The 21991-nt window shown below is 54.5% G+C and overlaps 1 protein-coding gene across 14 annotated transcripts in view; it reads right to left on the reverse strand.

Moving 5' to 3' along the window:
• Positions 1-221: 221 nt before the first annotated feature.
• RFX1 (regulatory factor X1) overlaps positions 222-21991 on the reverse strand; it is a 39100-nt gene continuing 17330 nt past the window's right edge. For 11 of the 14 annotated variants that reach the window (XM_029056701.2, XM_029056698.2, XM_029056695.2 and 8 more), the window contains 15 exons: positions 17128-17208; positions 15596-15705; positions 14989-15072; positions 14149-14241; positions 11332-11427; positions 10256-10351; positions 6802-6896; positions 5307-5667; positions 3547-3728; positions 2847-2966; positions 1630-1745; positions 1257-1375; positions 968-1077; positions 444-595; positions 222-333 (listed from right to left, as the gene is read on the reverse strand). In XM_029056701.2, coding sequence (XP_028912534.1) covers positions 227-333; positions 444-595; positions 968-1077; positions 1257-1375; positions 1630-1745; positions 2847-2966; positions 3547-3728; positions 5307-5667; positions 6802-6896; positions 10256-10351; positions 11332-11427; positions 14149-14241; positions 14989-15072; positions 15596-15705; positions 17128-17208 — 1922 coding nt within the window. In that variant the 3' untranslated portion in view covers positions 222-226. The remainder of the gene's footprint in view (positions 334-443; positions 596-967; positions 1078-1256; positions 1376-1629; positions 1746-2846; positions 2967-3546; positions 3729-5306; positions 5668-6801; positions 6897-10255; positions 10352-11331; positions 11428-14148; positions 14242-14988; positions 15073-15595; positions 15706-17127; positions 17209-21991) is intronic. The other 3 variants (XM_039911001.1, XM_039911003.1, XM_039911002.1) reach the window with 2 other exon arrangements.

A 21991-nucleotide genomic window follows, 5' to 3' on the forward strand; every position in this document is an offset into this window, starting at 1 on the left:
TTGACCAACACTTCCTGTAGTCCCACCCCCCTCCTTTTGGAGGAATTTCGGAAATGGGCGGCGAGGACCAGGGCCTGGTCTTGGGGGCGGGGAGGAAGGCCAGAGGCAGCTGGCTGCTGCCGTTGCCGGACGAGGTGAGGCGAGACAGGGCTGGGGGGGCCACCTCCGAGCCCGAGCGAGCACTGGGGCTGAAAGGGAGGGGGGGTTTCCCCCTGGGCCACTTCCCTCATCTCACCTTCACGCGCACCATCTCCTCGGGGATGTTCATCATGGCATTGGTGAGCCAGCTTTCCAGACTTTTGGCAAAGTTCCGGATTGCTTGGGTCAAGGCACCTGGAGGCAGGAAGGGAACGACACAAGGTAGTGGGGAGGTCGGCTGAGGCTCTGAGGAAGCTAGCGTTCCGGCCCGCCCTGCTGGCAGCCCGCCGCGCCCTGCTACTCACTGGGGATGGGCCGCAGCACGTCCGGGATGAGGATCTCCACCAGGCCCTGGTACAGCAGATTATCACAATCCTTGGTCCACTTGAGCACGGGCTCGTACTTGGACAGGATCACCAGGCTGTTTTTAGGTAGCCGCTTCTCAGCTTCATCGTGGCTGCAGAGCCCATGCGCACACCAACGGATACACGTAAGGTCAGGGCCCACAGCCAACCCAGCTTGGGCCAGCTCTGCTGCTATCCCCCCTGCCGCCACGGACACACCCCTCCAGCTCCAGCCCCCCATTCCCGCCTGGCGCTGCCATCTCCTACCCTGGTACCACCATCCGACCCAATCTGGCTCCAGCCTCCTTCCCAGCCCAGCCTGGTTTCAACTCCCCTCGGCCTGGCCCCGTTCCATCTCCCTATCTGGCCAACACCCCCACCCAGCTCAACTCTCGCTAGCCCCCTGCCCAGACCTACACTTCCCCACCCCCCACAAGGCTCCAACCCCACTACTCCAGCTCCAGGCATGGGATTAACATACTTACATGGCCAGGGGGGTGGCTTCACTGGCCTGGCAAAGGTTGTATCTCCAGAACGTCTTCCACAGGGTCTCCACCAGTGTGAACTGCAGGTTGATCATGACGTCGACAATAGCCTGGAAGGGGAGAGCGGGGGCGGTGCATCAGATGAGCAACAGCAGTCCCTCTCCGGCACCCCACAGCTTAGGATTCAAACCCTTGCCCCCCCCCCCAGTGCCCGGCCCCTTGGATGGGCACCGAGCTCCCACCCATTCTCTCATGCTGAGACCAGGCACCCAGCACCCCATTCCCGTACCTCGCAGTGCTCCCGGTATAGGACCTGAAAGGCCTTCACATCCTCCATCCCGATTCCCTCGGGCAGCACTTTGCCCTGCAGATCGAGCTCTGTGAAGTCTGGGAGGCTCCGTGAGGCATCTGAGAAGGGCAGAGAGGGCTCAGAACGGACTGAGGGTCCCAAGGGATTCCCACCTCCGCTCAACCCGGTCCCTCGGACGGCCCCCGATGTGCCCACCGGAATCCAGGGAGTTGCTGTTGTGGTCCCTCCCGCCTCCCAACTGCATAGAGGGGAAGTCCTGGAGAAGACAGGTCCCAGGTCCCTGAGGCTGGGGGTGGGGGGATGAGGGGATGGGGGTAGGCGATGGCTGGCTCCAGGGAAGTTGGACTCTTACCTAAGAATTGCTGATACTGCTGGACTTGAGCGCTGATGTCGGACAGCCCCGATGCCTGCTGCTGCCCCACGGTCACCCCATTAGTCATACCTTCCATCTTCTGGATGGGCTTGAGCCTGAAAGGTGGAGGCCTGGGTTGGCCCAGAGCTGGACTTCTCCACCCCACAGGCCCTTGTCAGACGAGGAGCAGTGTGGCGTAGTAGAAAGAACACGGGCCGGGGAATCGGAGAACCTGCGTTCTAATCCCGGATCTACCACCTACTCGCTGTGTGACCTTGGGCAAGTCATTTCCCTTCTCTGGGCCTCGGTTTCCTCAACTGTAAAATGGGGGATTAAATCCTACTCCCTCCTACTTAGACTATGAGCCCCATGTGCCCAGGGACTGGGTAACCTATCTTGCATCTACCCCAGCGCTGAGTTACAGTGCTCGGCACCCAGTAAGTGCTTGACGAATACCAGCATTATTATTATGATGGTGGTGTCTTCAATCAACTTGGCCCACTTTCTCATGCCCCACGTAGGAAGCATGGTCACATGGCCCGACACACTCGCAGTCCGGAGGGGGGAAATTCTAATCCCAGTCAATCTGTGTGCATGGCGTTACCCTGGGGCAGTCACCTCTCCTCCACAGACCTCCGTGTGAGCCACGATAGAATGGAGGAAAGAATGCTCCTCTCCTCCCGGGGACTGTCGAGAGGGTGGAGGCTCCAGATGCTAATCCACTGGTAGGTAACGTGGGTGAATCTCCGGCAAAACCCGAGCTGTGAAAGCTGGTTTGGAGAAGGCAGGGTCTGTCTGGACTTGGAGGGAGTGGGCCTGGCACTGAACCCTCTCAATATCAGGACCAGAAAACTGCTTCAGGGATCTGGGGGATTAGTAGAGGACTTCTCCACTCTCCCCAAACCTGGGACCGGGCTCTCAGATCGACTCCCTTCCTCTGGCCTCTGGGACCACCTCAGGAGGAGAGGAGAGGCGAGAGCAAAGGGGGCTAGAGAGGGCTCATTCTGGAGACTGCCTGTCAGAGTCCCGGGTATGAGAAATGTCCCGAGGTAGAGAGCGGCCAAGGGATGGGGTTGGGCTGGACAGAGAGACAGGCAGGCACAGAGTAGTGGTGGGGGTGGGGAGGAGAGGGTGAGCCCACATCAGTGAGACAGACAGTCGGCAGACACGACGTCGGGGTGAGTTGGGAGTTTTGAGTGATGACCGGGGCCTCTTACCTCTGCTTCTGGGAAAAGGGCTGACCCCGCATGGCCATGTGCTGCTGGTCCTCCATCAGGCGCAGCAATGGAGAGTTGGCTTTGATGCGCAGGCCATAATAATGGTACTTAGAGTTGCCCCTAGAAGGAAGACGAGAGATCTCAGGCCAGGCAGGGTCAGAGGACTTCCCCCCCCCACCTCCAACAGTGGGACGGAGGGTTCCCCCAAAGTGGTGGGGGACCTCCAACCTCTGATGCTGAGATTAGCTCCCCTCCCCTTGGCCCTGAGGGCCACCCACTACCTGGTAAAACCAGGATGGAGAGCAGCTAGGGCCTCTTGGACCAGCTGCAACTTAAGCTCCAGGGTCCCATGGGGCTTACCTGGTGCCAGGACCAGACTTAGGTTCGGGGGGGGGGGGGGGGGGCGGGGGGAGGGGGTGGTGGCCCAAGCAGAGGAAGTACGGCACACCCACCAGCCAAAATTTGCCATCTTCTACCCTTCCTGGAGCGTGGGAGCATATTCCCATTGCCAGTACTACCAGGGCTACTTCTGGCCCAGTGGCAGCCACCACCACAGCTGAGGTAAAGTGAGGGGTGCAACCGGCGTTACCCTGGGGGTTGCCTTTGGTGGCCCGAAAGGGTCGCCCCCTCCCCCACCTCCCCCAAGGGCAGTGGGCCTGGGGCAACTGCCTCTTGGGCCCCTTGGTTAAAGCAGCCCTGCCTGGTGCCGAGACGACGTGTCCGGAGACCCATGAAGACAGAACGGATGAGTTTGCCAAAGGAGGCGGCGTTGACAGGTTCCAACTTCTGCTCCTGGCAATGCAGGAGGTAATGGCAGTACAGGGTGCTGCGGGGCAGGCTCACGCCCTCGGCCGTCTCATAGTTATCCAGCAGCCACTGAACCTGGGGAGCCATGGGGCAAGGTACGGGCATTGGCAAAGGAACACCTTCCTTCTCCTCCCTCACCGCTCCTTCCCATCAGTCCCGCTGCCCACAGTGGGGCGGAGCCCAGACGTCTGGCCATTTTGCTCCTCCCTTGGCAGGTGGATCAGGGCAGTGCCTCTCAGGGGCCTAGTCAGGGAGAAGAGGTCTTCCCCAGAAGAGAAAGGAAGTCAGCCAGCTCGGAATAATGGTATTTGCTAAGTGGTTAAGATGTGTCAAGCCCTGTACTAAGCGCTGGGGTGGATACCGTCAAATTGGGTTGGACCCAGTTCCTCTCCCACGTGGGACTCACAGTCTCAATCCCCATTTCACAGATGAGGTAACTGAGGCACAGAGAAGTGAAGTGACTTATCCAAGGTCACACAGCAGATGTGGCAGAGTCAGGATTAGAACCCATGACCTTCTGACTCCCAGGCCCGTGCTCTACCCACTGCACCACGCTGCTTCTCTAAAAGCAGGGATTCTATTGCACTGGACCCTCCCCAAGCGCTGAGTAGTACGGTGCTCTGCCCGCAGTAAGCCCTCAGTAAATACCACTGATTGATTGAATTGTTATGGGTCGGTGTCAATATCTCACTGCCACCCCTTCACCTGTCAACCTCATCCTTCTAATTGAACTCTCCCCCTGCAGGACCTTACTCATCCCAAATCATTTTGGTATGATCCGTGTAGGGGTTTCCTGACCTTCCTTTTCCCAGTATGATTTGCTTTGCCTCAGCCCTCTGCACGCGGAGTCCTCATAATAATCATGGTATTTGCTAAGCGCTTACTATGTGCCAAGCACTGTACTAAAGCAGTGGGGTGGATACAGACAAATCGGATTGGATGCAGACCCTGTTGGTATTTGTTAAGCACTTACTATGTGCAGAGCACTGTTCTAAGCGCTGGGGTAGATACAGGGTAATCAGGTTGTCCCACGTGAGGCTCAGTCTTAATCTCCATTTTACAGATGAGGTAACTGAGACCCAGAGAAGTGAAGTGACTTGCCCACAGTCACACAGCTGACAAGTGGCAGAGCTGGGATTCAAACCCAGGACCTCCGACTCCCAAGCCCATGCTCTTTCCACTGAGCCACACTGCTTCCCACGTGCGGCTCCCTGTCTCAATCTCCATTTTACAGATGAGGGAATGAGGCACGGAGAAGTGAAGTGACTTGTCTGAGGTCACCCGGCGGATACGCGGCAGGCCGGGATTAGATCCCTTTACCTTTCGACACCCAGGCCCGTGCCCTATCCGCTATGCTACGCTACTCCCAATCACGCCGTCAAAACCCGTGGTTAATAGAAGACGGGCAAAAGGAGGCATCCTGTCATTTTTTCCCCATCTCCACCACGGCCCTGTAACCTCTCCCACCACGCCTCTTTCCACAGCCCGGGGAACTGTCCTCTGGTCACCCCATGCAGCAGCTGCCACTAGAGAGCAGTAGGTGACACTCCAGGGAGGGAGAGAGAGAGAGTAGCAGAAAATTCTCGCCTCTTCCCAATATTCCAGCAAGCTTCTCCCACTGGCTCACCCTCCACTGGTCTCTTGGGAACTTACCGTGGCTGGTGAGGCACGGGTGGTGTGTGAGTAGGACTGGCTAGAACTGCCCAGCATGTATCCGCCTTGGATCACGTAGGTCCCGGCTCCTCCGCTGCTGCCGCCGCCGCCTCCTCCTCCTCCTCCTGTTCCTCCTCCTCCTCCTCCTCCACCTCCTCCACCTGCTCCTCCTCCCCCGGCACTGGAGTTGGTGACAATCTGGCTCCCTGACACATACATGGGGACAGAGCCACTGCTGGCCACGGCTTGGGAGGTGGCAGGAGTGCTGACCTGGGCAGGGGTGCCCTGAGACTCATAGTAGCTGGTGCCGGTGTTCTGGGTGTACAGGGAGGTCTCCGTGTAGGGGTAGGTGCTAGAGCGACTAAAAAACAAGGAGAGGTAGAGGTGGAGGTGAGCGAGGGGTGGGGGCAGGGAATAACAAGGAGACCTGGCTGGCTCGGCTTTCGAGGCGAGTAGTTTGACACTGGTGTCTTTCATGAGACGGGCTGATGGAAGGGGGTTCAGAACCTAGACATTCTGGCCCACGAAGGGACCTCCTGGATGGGGGTGAGCAAATAAGTCCTTGGTGATCCTTCTAACTCACGACTCCCAGGATCCCTGGGGCTTTTTTTTTTTAATGGTCTCTGTTAAGCGCCTACCATGTGTTCAGCCACTGTACTAAGCGCTAGGGCGGATACAAGATAATCTCCCCTTACCACTAGATTGGAAGTTGGTTGTGGTCAAGGGAATATGTCCATTTATCGTTATACTGTACTCTCCCAAGCACTGAGTGCACTGCCCTACACACAGGAAGCGTTCAATAAATGCGACTGAATGAGTGATTGAAAGGTTGGTCACGGGCCATGTGACCCACATGGGGCTCCCAGGCTTAAATCCCCATTTTACAGATGAAGTACCTGAAGTACAGAAAAGTTAAGTGACTTGCCCAAGGTCACACAGTAGACAAGTGGTAGAGCCAGGATTAACAATAGTAATAACAATAGTGATTATATTTTTTAAGTGCTTACTATGTGCCGAGCACTGTTCTAAGCCCTGGGGTAGATACAAGGTAATCAGGTTGTCCCACCTGGGGCTCAATCTTAATCTCCATTTTACAGATGAGGTAACTGAGGCACAGAGAAGTGAAGTGACTTGCCCAAGGTCACACAGCAGACAAGTAGCAGAGTTGGGATTAGAACCCACATCCTCTGACTCCCAAACCCGTGCTCTTTCCACTAAGCCAAGATCAGAATCCCGGGTCCTTCTGACTCCCAGGCCCACGTTCTTTCCGTCAGGCTATGCTGCTACTCATCGCTCTTGCCTAGCTGTACCCCTGATCCTAATCTCGCTCTTCTGCTCTGAGCAGGGCAAAAGGAATTGGAGGCAGTGGAGTGCGGGGAAAGGACTGGCCCCAGTTCAGATGTTGTGGCCGAGCAGGGAGCGCTGACTCCTACTCTGTGCTATCTTGGGAGTTGGGGCTTCTCGGGGCCCCTCCCCAGGCCCCGCCAGTACTCACATGGTGCTCGCTGAGTAAGCGGCATCACTGCCTTCCACATACTGCACCTGGCTGGGGTACACGTGTGGGACTGGCACCTGCTGGAGTTGCTGCACCTGGGCACAGGACAGGAGGGATTTGAGGATTATAAAGGCTGAGGGACCGGAGCTCTGGGACCAACCCTCCCCGCTCATGCCATCTGCGGGAGGCACCTGGGGACCTCTGAAATCCTGGCTGCTTGGGAACGGGATTGTAAGGGCCCCCGGGACCTGGAGGGTAGCTGTGGTCTCTGAGCGGGCTCCAATCCGGGGCCGCATGTGCTGCTGACTGTGACTGGACAGGACCCAATTCTCTCTACAAAGCCCGGAGGACCTGGCCACCCCCTTCTCGGACTCACATTTCACCCAGGGGCCGGCCTCTCTCTGCCAACAGGAAGAGAATGGCCTTGAGGATCAGAGCCCTTCCTGGTGGCAGAGATTGCCTGGGCTCAAAAGGTTCGCCTCAGGGAGAAAACACATCCACAGCCTACGACCCAAGGCAGCAGGTTCATTGGGCAGGAGCAGCAGGTTGAAGAGGCCTTGAGATGCTGAGGCCTTGAAGTATCCCGCTCTGCCCCCAGGTAACCTGAAACCATCTCCACCAGACTCAGAACCTGCTCAAACCAGGTACAGAGGGAGCAGGGATGGGAGAAGTAGCTCAGGGTCAAAGGCATCAACAGTCATTTCTGCGTTAGAGCTGGGGAAATGCAAGACTGGAGCTTAGAAGACAGGTGTGAGAGACATGCATATAGGAGCAGAACCTAGGAGCACAGAGGAGGGCCCTGTTTAGAATTCAGTGGGGCCAAGATCAGACTGTAGAGCTGGGTCCAGTTGGCACAGAGATGAGCCTGACAGTTTGAACACCTCTCTGGCTCTCATTTTGGGGCAGGAGAGAAAGTGGGGCTACAGCTTGACAGCCTGAAGCCCAGGGGTAGGGGTGCTGCTAGACCATAAGTGAGGTCAAACTGAAGCAGATGTAGCCTAGACCTCACTCTTGGGGGGTGGGGGGCCGCTGCCATGTTGTGGTAATTAACATGTGAAATATGCCTATTATAAATACACATATAGAGTTGTCTTTCATGTTTAAAAGATGACACCACTGTGGATGCATGTGTGGCTGAAAAAGCCAATATGGGACTCAATCCCTGCGACATTAGGCACCTGAAAAGATGGGCCTTTGGGCTATAGTGCTTAATTGTTTGCAACACCTGCGCTATTTTCTCTATTACCTCCTTGCCTCCCCCACTTTTTTTTTAAAGTGTTTGTTAAGCGCTTACTATGTGCCCAGCACTGTACTAAACGCTGGGGTAGATACGAGCTAATCAGGTTGGACAGAGTTCATGTCCCACATGGGGCTCACAGTCTTAATCCCCATTTTCCAAATGAAGGAACTGAGGCCCAGAAGTAAAGTGACTTACCCAAGGTCACACAGCAGACTAGTGGCAAAACTGGGATTAGAATCCAGCTCCAATTCCCAGGCCTGCGCTCTAGCCACTAAGCCACGCTGCTTTGCTCAAAAAGAGCTGCTCCTTTCTTGGTAGCACTGCGCCATGCTAGTCCATCCTCAACAGTTCCAGTTTTCAGCTGGATTTAGCATGGTCTGAGGCTGAGGCTTTGTTTCAGTGTCCTCCCAACACTTCCTCTGCCCTCCTGGCTTTTGGTTTTCCAATTTCAGCTTCCCACTTGGCAGCTGTTTGGGTATCCTACTGGCACTCATTCTCTTCCGTTAGCACAGCCAGGGCAACTGTGCTAAAGTGAGCATCGCTTCCACCTTAGGAAACTGTGTTCCAGAACTTTAGGGTTCATGAACTTGTCTTGCCATCTGAAATTGCTATGGCCCATAAATGACAATGGTGGAACTGCTCAAGGAACCGGACGGGGTGGCTACGTGAGGTCCAGGTCTCGTAGCCATAGGGAAGGGTGGACATCGCTATGGCTCCAAAGACCTTTAACTCCGGTCTGGACTCTAACACACTCTTTCTGGCAGTATCCCAGAGGATGAGCTGGCCTCCTTGATTCGGTTTTCTACTTCCTAGTCTCTCACTGCGGCGTTGTTGGACAGTGTGCTCTGCTGCCTAGATAACAGAATTCTTGGGCAGCTTTTAGTTTTGTGTTGCCAACATGAATCAGCCTGGCAGAATCAGTGAAGTGGTTGTAACTACCTCCACTCTAATCGGCAGCCAACAGGTTCAACCATGCATACGTGCAGCTGTCACCCTGAAAAATGGTCTGGCTCACTCTCGGTTTGGTGGCGGCTCCCTTTAGGTCTAGTTTGGACTCGGCCCAGAATCAGATGCCGTGGTCCGAGGGCTCTTGCCCAAGGCAGAACCTGTGAATGCGGGATGGGGACTAAGGGCCCAGTGCTGGGGCCCGTGTTTGCATGGTAGGATCGATGTAAGCCCTGAACATGTTGGGGTGGAGCTTGGGAGCCTGAGGGCGGGGCCTGGAGCCATAAGGCGGAATTCCATTTGCACCACGGCGGGGGTCCCCTAGCAGCCAGCCCCCTTCACCCCCAACCTTTTCAGAGGGTCGAAATACCATCCCAAAAGTGAACACCCAGGGTAATCTTTGGATACTGACTCTCTGGTCAAGGCTGGCTTGAGAGAAAAGCCCGGGTGACTCAATCATCATTTTCGGCTGCGACGGGTAAAGTTCCTAGGGGTGGTATGCACGTCAGTTCTACCTACTCCTTTGGTCTGCCCAAGTTGGAGTCAGAGAACAGTAACGCGTTCTCAGAGTTAGCTAACAAGAAGGGTGATTCCAGGGCCAGCTCGGCTGGTTCTAGCTCTGGTGGCAGTTGCTGTTGCTCTGGCTCGTGCTGTTCTCCCTTGCTAGTGAGAAACTGACTGTCTGAGTTCTAGAGGACAAACAAAGATACTGAGTGGTCACTCAGAGGAAGAGGAAAGGATCCCAGAGGTGGCAAGAGGTCCCACTTGGATACCCCGGGCCTCAAGGGCCTCCCGAAGACCGAAGAGATGCCCAAGGATGGGGAGGGACCTCCGGGGAGAACACGCCCTCGGTTAAGGAAAGGAGGAGGGAAGGCACAGTCTGTGGTCTCTTCCCTCCCCACTCAGATGGGTTCCCGATCCGGTAAGAGCTGTAGAGGGACTGGTTCTCCCGTTTTGCCCCGGCCTCATGAACCTAGCACCTAGAGACACGAAGGCTCGGAAATGTACGCGGCCTGGGAGATCCACTTGGCTGGTCCCGCCCATTGAGTGTAGTCTCAACTTGAGATCATTCTTGTTCCCAGCTCCTAGAAAGGAGTTTCCCCCACCCCCATACCTAAACTGTGAAAATGGGGGTGGGGAGGGGCAACGAGGCCTCTAGGTTGTGGCCAGTAGGCCTGGTCACTCCCAGGGCGGCAGGCAAATCTGGGATGGGGCGGTGGTGGGGGGAGGGACGGGGGAAAGGGCGAAGTAGGGTCCCGTGACACAGACCTCTTGAGTGAGTTGAACCTGCTGTAGCCCCTGCACCGTCAGCTGCTGCACGGTGCCAGATTTTGGCGTCTGTGGCGTGGTCTGCACAACGGATCTCTGTGGGACAAAAAAAAAGGGTGCAGTGTCAGGTTGTTGCCAGGCTGGCTACTTGGAGCCTGCTGCCTGAGCCCTCAGAGCCCGTGGTCTCCCTCTCCTCTTTCCCCTCCACCCTTTCCCTGCCTCCAACCACTCAAATTAGTCACAGGATGGAGTGCTAGCCCAGCCCAGCCCTTTTAGGGAAACAGGCTGGGAGAGTCCTGGGTCCTCTAGCCCTAATAATAATAATAATAATCATAGTAGTATTGGGAAGCAGCCTGGCCTAGTGGAAAGAGCATGGGCCTGGGAATCAGAGGACCTGTGTTCTAATCCTGGCTCCGCCACTTACCTATGTGACACTGGGCAAATACTTCACTTCTCTAGGCCTCTATTTCCTCATCTGGAAAATGGAAATTCAATGTCTGTTCTCCTTCCAACTTTAACTGTGAGCCCCATGTGGGCCAGGGGCTTTGTCTGACCTGATGCACTTCCATCTACCCCAGCGCTTCATACAGTGCTTGGCACCTAGTAACCACTTAATGAATACCTCAATTATTATTTGGCTCAAATTTCTTTGCCAACTGGAATGCCACTTGGCAGATGGGAAGTCTCTGTCCATGGGCATGTGGTGAATTCCCAATAGAACCCTAAATGAAGTCCACCCTGCCCTGGCCTCTCTGATCTCTGCTTCAGTTGCTCCCACCATCTCCCTCCTAGAGCTGGGAGGCGGGTTAGTCCTACAAGACAGAGTCCAAGCTCCTGAAAAGGCTATGGAGCTAAAAGGGAACTCAATTACCCCTTCTTGGGCCTACCCTCTTCCAGTGGATAGAATGCTGGCCTGGGGGATAAAGTTACAACTCCAAGCGGGAATCTCTCCAGAGAGCTCTACCCATGAGTCCTGGCTTCCCCCAGCTTGTCCACTGCCCTAAAGGGATGGGCTGGGGGCGGGGGTGCCTCCCTCTCCTCCCCACCCCAGGTCATTCAGTCTCCCCATCCAGCACCTCTTGCGTGACAGGGACGGTCTGGACGCCATGCACCTGGAGCTGTTGCACTGTCCCGGCCTTGGGGGCTGAGTTGTCCCCCTGAATGGGTGAGCGCTGGAAGGCAAGGAGACCCGTGACCAAATCAGGAATGGCCGGCCTGGAGTCAAGGGCCAAGCTCTGCTGTCCCCCAAAGGACAGTACAAACAACACTGGGAGACAAGCCTCTCGGGTTCCGTTCCCTATGCTTTTCCTGATTCACTAGGAACCCTGACAAGTTGCTTCCCTTCATGCTTCAAAATTGTGCCAGGGCTTGCTCGGACTCAGCCCGTGGACCTAGGAGTAGAGCTCGGGGACCCTGGCCAGAACCCCGGCATTGTTGGGGAGAAAGACCCAACTGGGGAGGTGGGTTGTCGACTGGGGCCGGGGCCGCAGGTCAGAGCTGCCAGCAGCTGCCAGAGCCCAGAACCACTAATGGGGTCGTATTCAAGCCGTGGCAGAAAAGGGAGCTCCTGCTCCTCCAACTACTCGCCAACCCCCCTCCGCCATTCTCAAGCAATCCAGCCAGGAGGCATCTGACAAAGTAGGCACTCTTTCCCTCTGTTCTGCGTAGATAGGGGAGGAGAAGCATTTTCTGAAAGGGATAGAGAAGGAGGAAGTGGAGGAGGAAGAGGAGGAGGAAGAGAAAGACAGAAGTTCTTGGCAGGAGAGGGGCAGGGACTCTTTATCCACATGTTACAGATAAGAAAGCTGAAATCCAAAGAGATGGGACTCAGCTAGAATAAGGTGACTCAGAATGAGAAAACTCAGTGGACCTGGCTCAGTCCACTTGTTTGTTTTCAGCCCTCTCTTTTCCTACTTGCCACTGGCCAATACTTCAAATCCTTCCCCAGGGGAAGGGAGGCAGGACTGGTCCGAGCACTTATCCTATCCTGCCTTGACTACTGGATCAGCCTCCTTGCTGACCTCCCTGCCCTCTGCCTCTCCCCACTCCAGTCTGTAATTCACTCTGCTGCCCAGATCATCTTTCTACAAAATCATTCCACACACGTCTCCCGACGACTCAAGTATCTCCAATGGTTGCCCATCCACTTCCTTACTTATCCTTGCTCCTCTCCCTTTACAACTCGGCCTGCACAGTGTGCTTCTCGGCTCTCTCACCGTCAACCCTTTGCTCATTCATTCATTCAATGGTATTTATTGAGCGCTCACTATGTGCAGAGCACTATACTAAGCGCTTGGAATGTACAAATCGGCAACAGATAGAGACAGTCCCTGCCCAGTGACGGGCTTACTGCTCACAATCTCCCTCCTTCCTGGAACTCCCTCTCCCTTTATATCCGACAGACCGCCACTCTCTCCATCTTCCAAAGCCCTCCTGAAATGATAGCTCCTCTGAGCTTTACCTGACTAACCTCTCCTCTCCCGACCCTATTCACCCTCCCTCTGTGTCACCTATGTACTTGGGTCTGTACCCCCTAGGCACTCTGACAGTCATACCTTCCCCTGCCCCACAGCATTTACGTCTATATCGTTATTCTTTACCACCTCACCTATCTGTAATTTTTCTCCCTCACTAGACTGTAAGTGCCTTGAGGATAGGAATCGTGTCTACCGATTATATGATATTGTACGTTCCCAAGCATTTAGTCCAGTGCTCTGCACGTAGTTCATGCTCAGTAAACATCACTGAGTACCCCCAAACCCATCCTGGAGAGATGAGCCCACTCCCACCATGGCTAAAAGTCACATCCCAGGGTCCTCAGAGTGAAAGATTCTCCTCCTCCTCCTCCCGGAGAGGAGTCCAGGCAGTAGCTTGGGAAGATAATTACCCAGGGGCCGATTTGCCCAGGCAGCCCACGGGAGAGAGAAATTTCTTGATCTCGAGAGCAGCCCCTCCCAGAGCCTCTCCTAAGTTCTCACTCGAACCTCTGAGACTGGCAACAAATGTGACAGGGTTGAGTTGCAGAGCTTGAGAATGGGGGTTTTCTCCCTTTCACTTGGCTTCATCCCACAGTCAGAGTTAGCTGAAAGTGGTATGTAGGAGACGATAAGAGTATGCACTGCGATGGGAAAGTAGGACAGTAGCTCCTGCATCTGGGACTGGCCCTCCTCTTCACTCCCCCCCGCCCAGGGTCTTGATGGAAACTGCACAGATTAGAAAAGTCTGCTTCTGGGACTGGCTCCTCTCTCTCTCTCTCTCCTCTTCCCTGGTCTTGATGGAAATTGCAGATTAGAAAAGTCCACCAAAGACTTATCTGGCCAGCCCTCTCCCTAGATCAGAGACACTGCTGTTTTAGGGAGAGGAGGGAGGATCTGTATTTCATCCCTGAGATGCTGCTACTTCTGGGGTACAGTGAATGAACCGTTCCCAGCAGCACAACCCAAACACTTTACATAATGGGTACGGACCTGTTCTTCCATTTCCCCTGGGAAAAGGATCCAGGGGCCAGAACCTTGGGGAATGGTCACCTGGACTGGGGGAGCCACCAGGAGATCAACGTAATGGCAGTTCTTTTCCCCACTAGGCAAAGAGCTTTTCTGGTTAATCTCATTAAATGTCATCAGCAATGTTGGGAGCCAGGGGAGCCTCTGTCTGCTGAGCCTGGGAACACGGGGTTTCTGGGAGCCACCTTCTATGGGTAAGGATGCTGGGTGACACCCCTACAGCTGGGAGATTTGGCCCAGTGCTGCCCAGAAATGGGTCAAGAGAGGGGACGATTCATTTTTTCCGATCGGGCCTGGAGGCAGAGCACTCTGGGTCCTCGGGGGCATGTGGGAGAGAGAAGGGGAGGAGGGGCGGGGCAGCCGGTCTCCTCAGCAGGCACTATCATTTACCTCTGGGGGAGAGTGCACCTGCTGGACACCGTGCACAGCCAGTGAGACTTGGCCTCCTTTGTTGGCCTGGGTCGTGCTTTGGACCACCAGCCGCTGCAAAGAGAAAAACTGGGGTGAGCAAAACTCAGGGTGAGGGAGGGTGCATTCATCTGGGACATGGCCCAGCCTCAGAGGCCCCCGGGGGAAGCTGGCTGCGTTTACAATGCTCCTGAAGGAAGTCAAGCCACCTGGTCCTGTTCCCAGTCTGGTCACTGACGGGCCAAGCTGACTTCTGGCTCACCTCAGCTCTAGGAGTCACTTTTCTCCTCTGAAATAATGGGCAGAAGAATCACCCTGGGGGTCAATTCTTCCAAGCTGAGCTTTGATTTCTTCCTCTCCCTTTCACAAGCTTCTTGCTTTACTGTGATAGATTCCGGGAGGCCCCCAGGACCCCAGTGAGAGGCACTCATCTGCCCCAGCCCCGGCACTGAGCTAGAACAAGCCAGTTGGAGGAGACACCTGGGGGCAGGGCTCAGCCCATCTCTTCTCTGGGGCTGGGCTGTAACTGGCCTCGATAGTCCTTCTGACTAGGGAGACGAGACCCGATCTAACGCCTCTCGACAACATCGGAGAGGATAGCTGGGTGTCTGGCAGCTCTGATTTCCGTGATTAGAGAGGGAGCAGAACTGGGCAGCTTAGGAGGGGCTTAAGTTTCCGGCTTCATAGCAAGGAAGAACCTGAGTTGGGGAGAAAAGTGGAGTGGGTGAGGGAGAGGAGAGCTGCCAATCCTTAAGACGGGGGGCGGGGTTGTTCCATGGAGGGAGACACTCTTCCTCGGTCCCAGGAGTGCAGGAGACTTACCTGCTGGGGCACTTGGACATTCGTGAGCTGGAGGGGAGACATGGCAGTGGGCTTGGACTGCACGCTCGCTTGGACCAGCAGCCTCTGTTGGACCGAAAGATGTTGGGCATTTAACAGAGGGGTAGGCGCTGTTAAAACTGCTCTGGAAGGACTAGAGCCCCGGGGCTTGGGGGGAGGGGGGATGCCTGGGTCCTGGGGGGTGGGCAGATGATTTAAAAAACCCAGAGGAGTCACTGGCTGAGCCACGGGCTGGGAGCAGACACTTTACAGAGCCACCAGCTGGGAAGCCACAACTGGAGAAAGGGTAGTGAGGGAGAAGGGACAGCCAAGCGGAAGGGAGTGAAGCATCTTGATAGCAGAAGGCAAAAAGATGGTTCTGGCAGATGGGAAAACACCTGAAACGCTCTCTTGGCAGAGGTGTGGAGGACCAGTGAAAGGAACAAAGCACCACCTGGTCTCAACGGCAAGGAATGGACCAACAGGCGCTGGCTGGGCCTGGAAACTTTGGATCCCCTCCTCCCCCACCTTCCCCCCCCCGACCCAACTCCCCTCTTGGAGCAAGGGGCAGAGGACCAAGAAGGTGAGCTGGGAACATGGAAGATCCTACCTGCTGCGTGGCTTGGACCTGCTGAACCACTTGTGTGGGCACTCCAGACTGGGTGGCCGTGGAGCCTGGACTGGACTCGGACACGGTCTCGTTGGCCCTCATGGTGCCTTCTGCCGGAAGGGAGTGGAGGGGAGAGTTAATCCCACTGCGGAAGGTCATTCATGAGGGCCGGCGCCTGGCTCCCCGAAGAGCAAAGCAGCAACGGAAGTCGTATCACCCCCATTTGGTCCAAGGCACTGGGGGCTGGGAGTTGGGAGCTCTGGGTCCCAGGCCTGATTCTGATACTGCCTCACTGCATGAGCTTGGGCAAGCCGCTTTTCAGCCTTAGGCCTCAGGTCCCCCAAGGAAGCTGTGAGGCCTAAGAATGTCTATAAAACGCTGTGAATGTAACAGCGAGGGAGAAGCTCGATAAATCGAGGGGATGAAAACCTTCGCTCTGAGTTTTGTTTCCTTATCAGGCAAGCGCTTCTCTGGCATCGGGGAAATCTCGATAAACGGAACTGAAATCTCGTCATATCCCAACCAGGCTTCTGCCAGACTGACTGTAGAACCGGAAACTAGAGGCAAATCTATGTACTCCTTTGGCATGAGTTCCCCTTAGGAAACAGCAGATGCGGAAATCCCCGCCCAAAATGGGGATTCCCAAGAAATGGCCAGCCACTTGACTGATGGGAAGAGACTGTCCCAAAGTCCAGGCTGGGAGGCCCACCAGCAAAATGGCACAAGGGCTCTTACGGGGAGGGTGCCAGAGAAAAAGGCCGGGGGGGTGGGGGGTGGCGGTCGGGACAGGGCTGGGAAGCCTCAGTCCGTTCAGAGATTCCTAAGAGGCCTCAGTCGGCGCTCGATCCGCATACCGTGAGACCTCTTTCTCAGATTCGGTTTGGCTTTTCTTCAGGGAGAAGGGGCCAAGGAAGAAAATAGTCCAGAAGCACGTACCTGAGGTGTTCATATCCTTCTTTCCAGTCTAGTCTTGGGGCTCAGGACTTAAATGCATCTTTCACCTCCCAATTGTCATGCAGACATCTCCCTGGCTCAACGTGGAAACTGAGGCTCAGGAGAAACAGGAGGGCCTGGCAAAAGCACTTGGCTAATGGCTACACAGGGGCTAAGGACCAGCTCCAGGAAGGGATTCAGGATACCCAGATGTCACCCCGGGGCTCAGGCCTCTCTGTCCTCTCTAACGCCAAAGGCAGCACGGTATTCTCCGTGATTTGATTCTCCTAGTTGCTAACGTCATCGCCCCCACACTCCAGCCAGGAGCCGGCAGCTCCGTTACCCAGGCGGGGAAAGCGAGGTCCTCGGTTGGCCGGGAGGGTGGCCTGCCATGGGTCAGACAAGAGGGCAGTAACCGAGCCAGTCCTATTGCCCTCCACCCTGGTTCCTCGGGCTCCCCTCACTAATTGGCCTGGGCTATCTCTTTCCTCCATCTGCCTGAACTCCTCTCCTTTGAGAGGTCTGTGGGGAGTGGGGGGGTGAGGGGAGAGGAAATTGACTAGAGTGAAAGGAATGGCAGAAAGGTGGTGATTACTCACGCTGGCAGGGAGCTGTGAAGAGACAATCGTAAAACATGGTGCAGTCCGGGGTGGCTGGCCCAGCTCCTCTGTCACGCCTCTCTGAGGGAGCGGTTGGGAATGAGGGCAGCTTTTATACCAGCAACCTTGGTGAGCTAATCCCCCCCCTCGTTGGCTCCAAAGCTCCTGCTAGTTCTTTCTGAATAAACATTTCCCTCATAGTTGGTGCAAAACAAGCCAGGGCCCTTGCTGCGCTCGGGGTGGTGTGGAACACCCGGAGGTCAAGAAGAAAGTCTGCGTACCTGGGGCTGATGCTATCAGGAGGGAGCAGTTCAAGTTTCATGAACATCTCTTTGGAGGTTATTAACTGGAGCCGAGGCGGGGCGGGGTTCTTCTAGTATACAAATCTCCAGGCCCCCATCTAACCTCCACTGCTCGTGCAGGTCCATTCGGCCAGATCCTATACTGTTCATCAAGATCCCAACCCAAACTGGGTTTGGGGATTTCCTGCTTGGGGAAGTTGGGCTCTGGTCAGGGATGTGGCAGGAGCTTGCGGGTCAACACTCCCAACAGTCCTGTGGGGAAGGTGGCTCAAGAGCTCAGGGGCCCTATTCTAGCGATTCTATCACCACGCTCTAAGGGAGAATATAGCTTATTCTTTTAGCTGTGGTGGAATCTGCCTGGAACTAAGGAGGCTTGGCCAAGGCGGATAACAGGCCAAGGAAGCAGCCCGGTAAAGAGAGGAGCAATGAGGATTGACCGCCGGTCCCCCTACCCCACCCAAACCCCAGGTCCCAGCAAGAAAAGTTCAGAGGGGTCAGCAGAGTTGGGCGTGCAGAAGCGCCAGCACAGGGGAGCCGGCAACCATCTCCTCAGCTCAAACTCTGGGGCTCGTGGGTTGCAGTAACATGTGTCACTTGGACTTCCATCTCCTGTGCCTCACAGCCAGATGGTACGTAAACCTCTTGTTATCGTTGCTTTTTTGTGAGCCGCTGCCGAGCGTGGGTTAGGGGGATTAGGGAGCATTTGGATGTTAGAGCGCTTTCCAGAGAGAGGGAGCCTGGTCAAATCCCCCCAATTACCCCAGCCTCACCAGGGATGCTACTAATTAGCGCATAGGAAGGCCTTGCCACTCCCTCTAGAGTTTGGGCTGGCTCTCTGCAAAGCGGTGGCCAGCCGAGGCAGGTGGTTACTGGGAAGCCAATGGTGGGAGCGATTAGCAAATGCTCTACTACTGAATGACTCTGGCCAGCGGCAGGCCAGGGAACCCTCAATTTACGGATGTTGCTTAACAGCCTTGAATCGGGTTCACTTTGGGCCTTCCCAGGCATCTTGCTGGTGCCTCCTGAGGGAAGGCATTAGTGACTGCAACTCAGCTGGGCTGGATAGGAGAAACCGGATAACCGACGGAAACCCTGTGATATTCCAAAAACGCTTGGCGGCATGGGCTCCTCCTGAGCCGCAGCCCAACGCTGAAGAGGCGGGGGAAAGCGCCAGGCGATCTGGATCTGGGGTCAGAAAATGCTCATTTCCTCTGGCCTACAAGATGGACAGGGAAACTGAGGCACAAAAGACTTGGTCCTGGTCACCGATCAAGACCTGTTGCCTGCTTTCCCATTTTGGGGTCTGTTTCCCAGCGTGAGCAGGTACCTCAGATCTGAGCTACTACATTCCTGACGTTCAGCTGGTGCTAACGCCAGATCCCATCGAAAAAGGACTTTCCGCCCACCCCACACGTAAATGTTCAAAAAGCTGAAATTCTTCAGGTGAGCAAGTGTGTTTTCCCAGGAATGCAAGTGTGTCATCCCGTGGAATGACCAGGAGAGGAGCGCTACGGCTGCTTCCTCATTTGGAGGGCTGTGTTCAGCTTTGTTCTCAAGCAGCAATTGGAAGCCCCCACCAGCAGGAAGCAGCAAGAGGCAAAAGGCCTCATAAGACTCGGGGTATTTGTTAAGCGCTTACTATGCACCGGTAATAATAATAATGATAATAATGATTGTGGTATTTGTTAAGCGCTTACTATGTGCCAGGCACTGTCCTGAGCGCTGGGGTGGATAAGAGGCAAATCAGGTTGGACACAGTTCCTTGTCCCACGTGGGGCTCACGGTCTCAGTCCCCATTTTACAGATGAGGGAACTGAGGCCCAGAGAAGTGAAGTGACTTGCCCAAGGTCACACATCAGACAAGTGGTGGAGCCAAGATTAGAACCTACGTCTTTCTGACTCCCAGGTCTGGGCTCTATCCACTGCACCACGTTGCTTCTCCTAGCACTGTACTAAGCCCGGGGTAGAAACAACATCATCAGGCTAAATAGGAGGGAGAACAGGTACTGAATCCCCATTCGACAGATGAGGAAATTGAGGCCCAGAGCAGTGCAGTGACTTGCCCCAGATCACACACAGCAGGCAAGTAGCAAAGCCAGGATGAAAACCCGGGTCCTCTGACTCCCAGGCCCGGGCTCTTCCCACTAGGCTTTCTTGACATTTCGCTATGCCAGCCCTACAGGGTAAGGAAAACTAAATGGAGGGGAGGGTTAGAGAAGCGAGTGAGTGGCCAAGCATACTCAGCTTGGCCAATGATGTGTTGTGTGACTTCGGGACAACTGCTTAGCCACTCTATTGCTCCAGCTTCCCCAGTTATACAACGAGCATGGTCACTGCCTGCCGACTCAAAGGGAGATTGTGAGGGTGAACTGCTTCTGTTTAAGTGTTTCGGCTTTCTCTGAGAACCTAATGTAGGCTTGGCAATTTGGGTCTGCTTTAGACTGTAAGCCCGTCATTGGGCAGGGATTGTCTCTATCTGTTGCATTGGAATTGCACATTCCAAGCGCTTAGTACAGTGTTCTGCACATAGTAAGCGCTCAATAAATACTATTGAATGAATGAATCTTAAGCTCCTTGAGGGCAGGAATTGTGTATTTTATTCCTACATAGTCTCCCAAATGCCTAATGCAGCACTCTGCACCCAGGCACTCTATGTTAATGCCATTATTGATGATGTCGATGACCACGACAAGAGTCCTCTGAAGACGGTAACAAATACCATAATTATTATATTATTATTATTACTACTAAGACTCCAAAAGACCCTGCTTCTGCAATGGGGCCCAAGCCTGACCCAGAGAGAGGGATCTTCCTCTGCCTACAGACCAAAGCATTCCGGGAATTGGCTGCAAAACTAGGCAGCCAACTTAGCTTTTCCCCATGTTGGTCTCTCTATAAAACAAGAACATATGCTCGGTCCTAATCAAATTCCCATTGTAAATCATTTTTGCTCCCCCATTAGACTGTAAGCTCCCGGAGGGCAGGGAACATGTATCTCACTCCTGCTGTACTCTCCCAAGTGCTTAGTACAGCATTTTACACTCAATAGGCCCTCTATAAATACCATCGATGATGACGATGTCATGAGACCAGGTCAGCTCCTCCAGCTGCCTGGGTCCCTGGGGAGTCACTCACGATGGCAGGGTATGGGTTGACAGAAATGAGGGTGGGGAGTGGGCGGATGTGGATTCAAGTACCAGCTCTGCCTAATCCAGAGCCCATCATATCAATGCTTAAGCCCCATGGGAAGGATGGTGATTACAGATATGATAGATGAGGGACCTGGAGCAAGAGGCAGGAGGGAGGTATGGGCTATCATGCCTCACATACTTCTGGGACATGGAGCCTAAATGATGTTGTCTGGTAAGCAGATCACATTTCTTGGTCTAGATGTCCCAGAACTCCTTCGGGCAGGGAACCAGTATAGGAAGACCCTATTTCTGTACCACCACCATGAAATTCCCCTGGTTGCTACATGTGGGGTCTTTTCCAAGCATGGAACCCAGTTCCATTGAACTGGCTGAACTTTCCTTACAACCCCTCTTTCTTACAGGGATGTTCAAAGGGGAAGGAAAGCATGGGTCTAAAGGGTTATAGTCCACATCAAGGGCTAAAATGCACCCAGACTGAAAACCCTTATGGACCCACAAAAATACTCCCTAAACAGCAGACTTTCGGGGGCACTCCCCCTCCCCCTACACTTTGTTTCCACCCCCCCACCTCATCATCTGCTACCAGTCTCACTGGACTCAAAACCAAACATGTGCCAGCCCAAACAAATACACTCAGAATCCCCCAAGAGAACCTAATAGAAACAAAATAGAGAAAGGAGATTAGCCTAGCCAGTGACCTGATTTCTTCTGAGCTCTCAAGCACAAGTAATTATCATTTGCCGAAACATAACACTAATGGGGCTGGGAGGAGGCGGAAATATGTGCTAAAGGACTGATCTCTCTTCCCTTTTAAGACACGTGGCCTTCGGGACTTGGCTCCCTTTATGTGGGTTCAGGCAGGTGAGCGCCTTCTGAGAGTTAAGCCCACTGTCACTGTGGTTTGGTTTCTGTCAGAAGATTTGCTGCCTCGAGGACAGAGATTAATGAATTCAAAGTATTTTGACCAAGGGGCTAATTTACTCTTTACTGATAAAGTCACCCTCCAGAGTTGATGAGTTTGGGATGTGATTCATTAGCTGTTAGACTCCGGGCAGCTTTTCATTTTGCCTTCCAGTCTGGACCCTCCCAGCAATTGACCAAGGAGTTAAAACCCAAAGGGCCCCACCCATTCCCAGTGTTCTTTGTCCTGGGTAGTCTCCATTTGCTTCTAGCCATGGAAGAGACCCAGACAGTTCTCACCACTCGGTGGCTGGCTGTCATGGAGCCCAGTGATGCTCTTGGTGTGAGTTAATGCAGATGTCTTGGTGAGGAAACACTTTACAATCAATGGCTGACTCATGATCAAAAGAAATGCTTCTCTAAGCCTTCTAGCCCCTTCAGGGAATGATAAATATAGCTCCCAATCCGATATCCCCAAGCACCTAGTACACTGGCTGCACACAAATAGGA

This window comes from Ornithorhynchus anatinus, unplaced genomic scaffold (assembly GCF_004115215.2).
Source record: "Ornithorhynchus anatinus isolate Pmale09 unplaced genomic scaffold, mOrnAna1.pri.v4 scaffold_258_arrow_ctg1, whole genome shotgun sequence".
NCBI lineage: Eukaryota > Metazoa > Chordata > Mammalia > Monotremata > Ornithorhynchidae > Ornithorhynchus > Ornithorhynchus anatinus.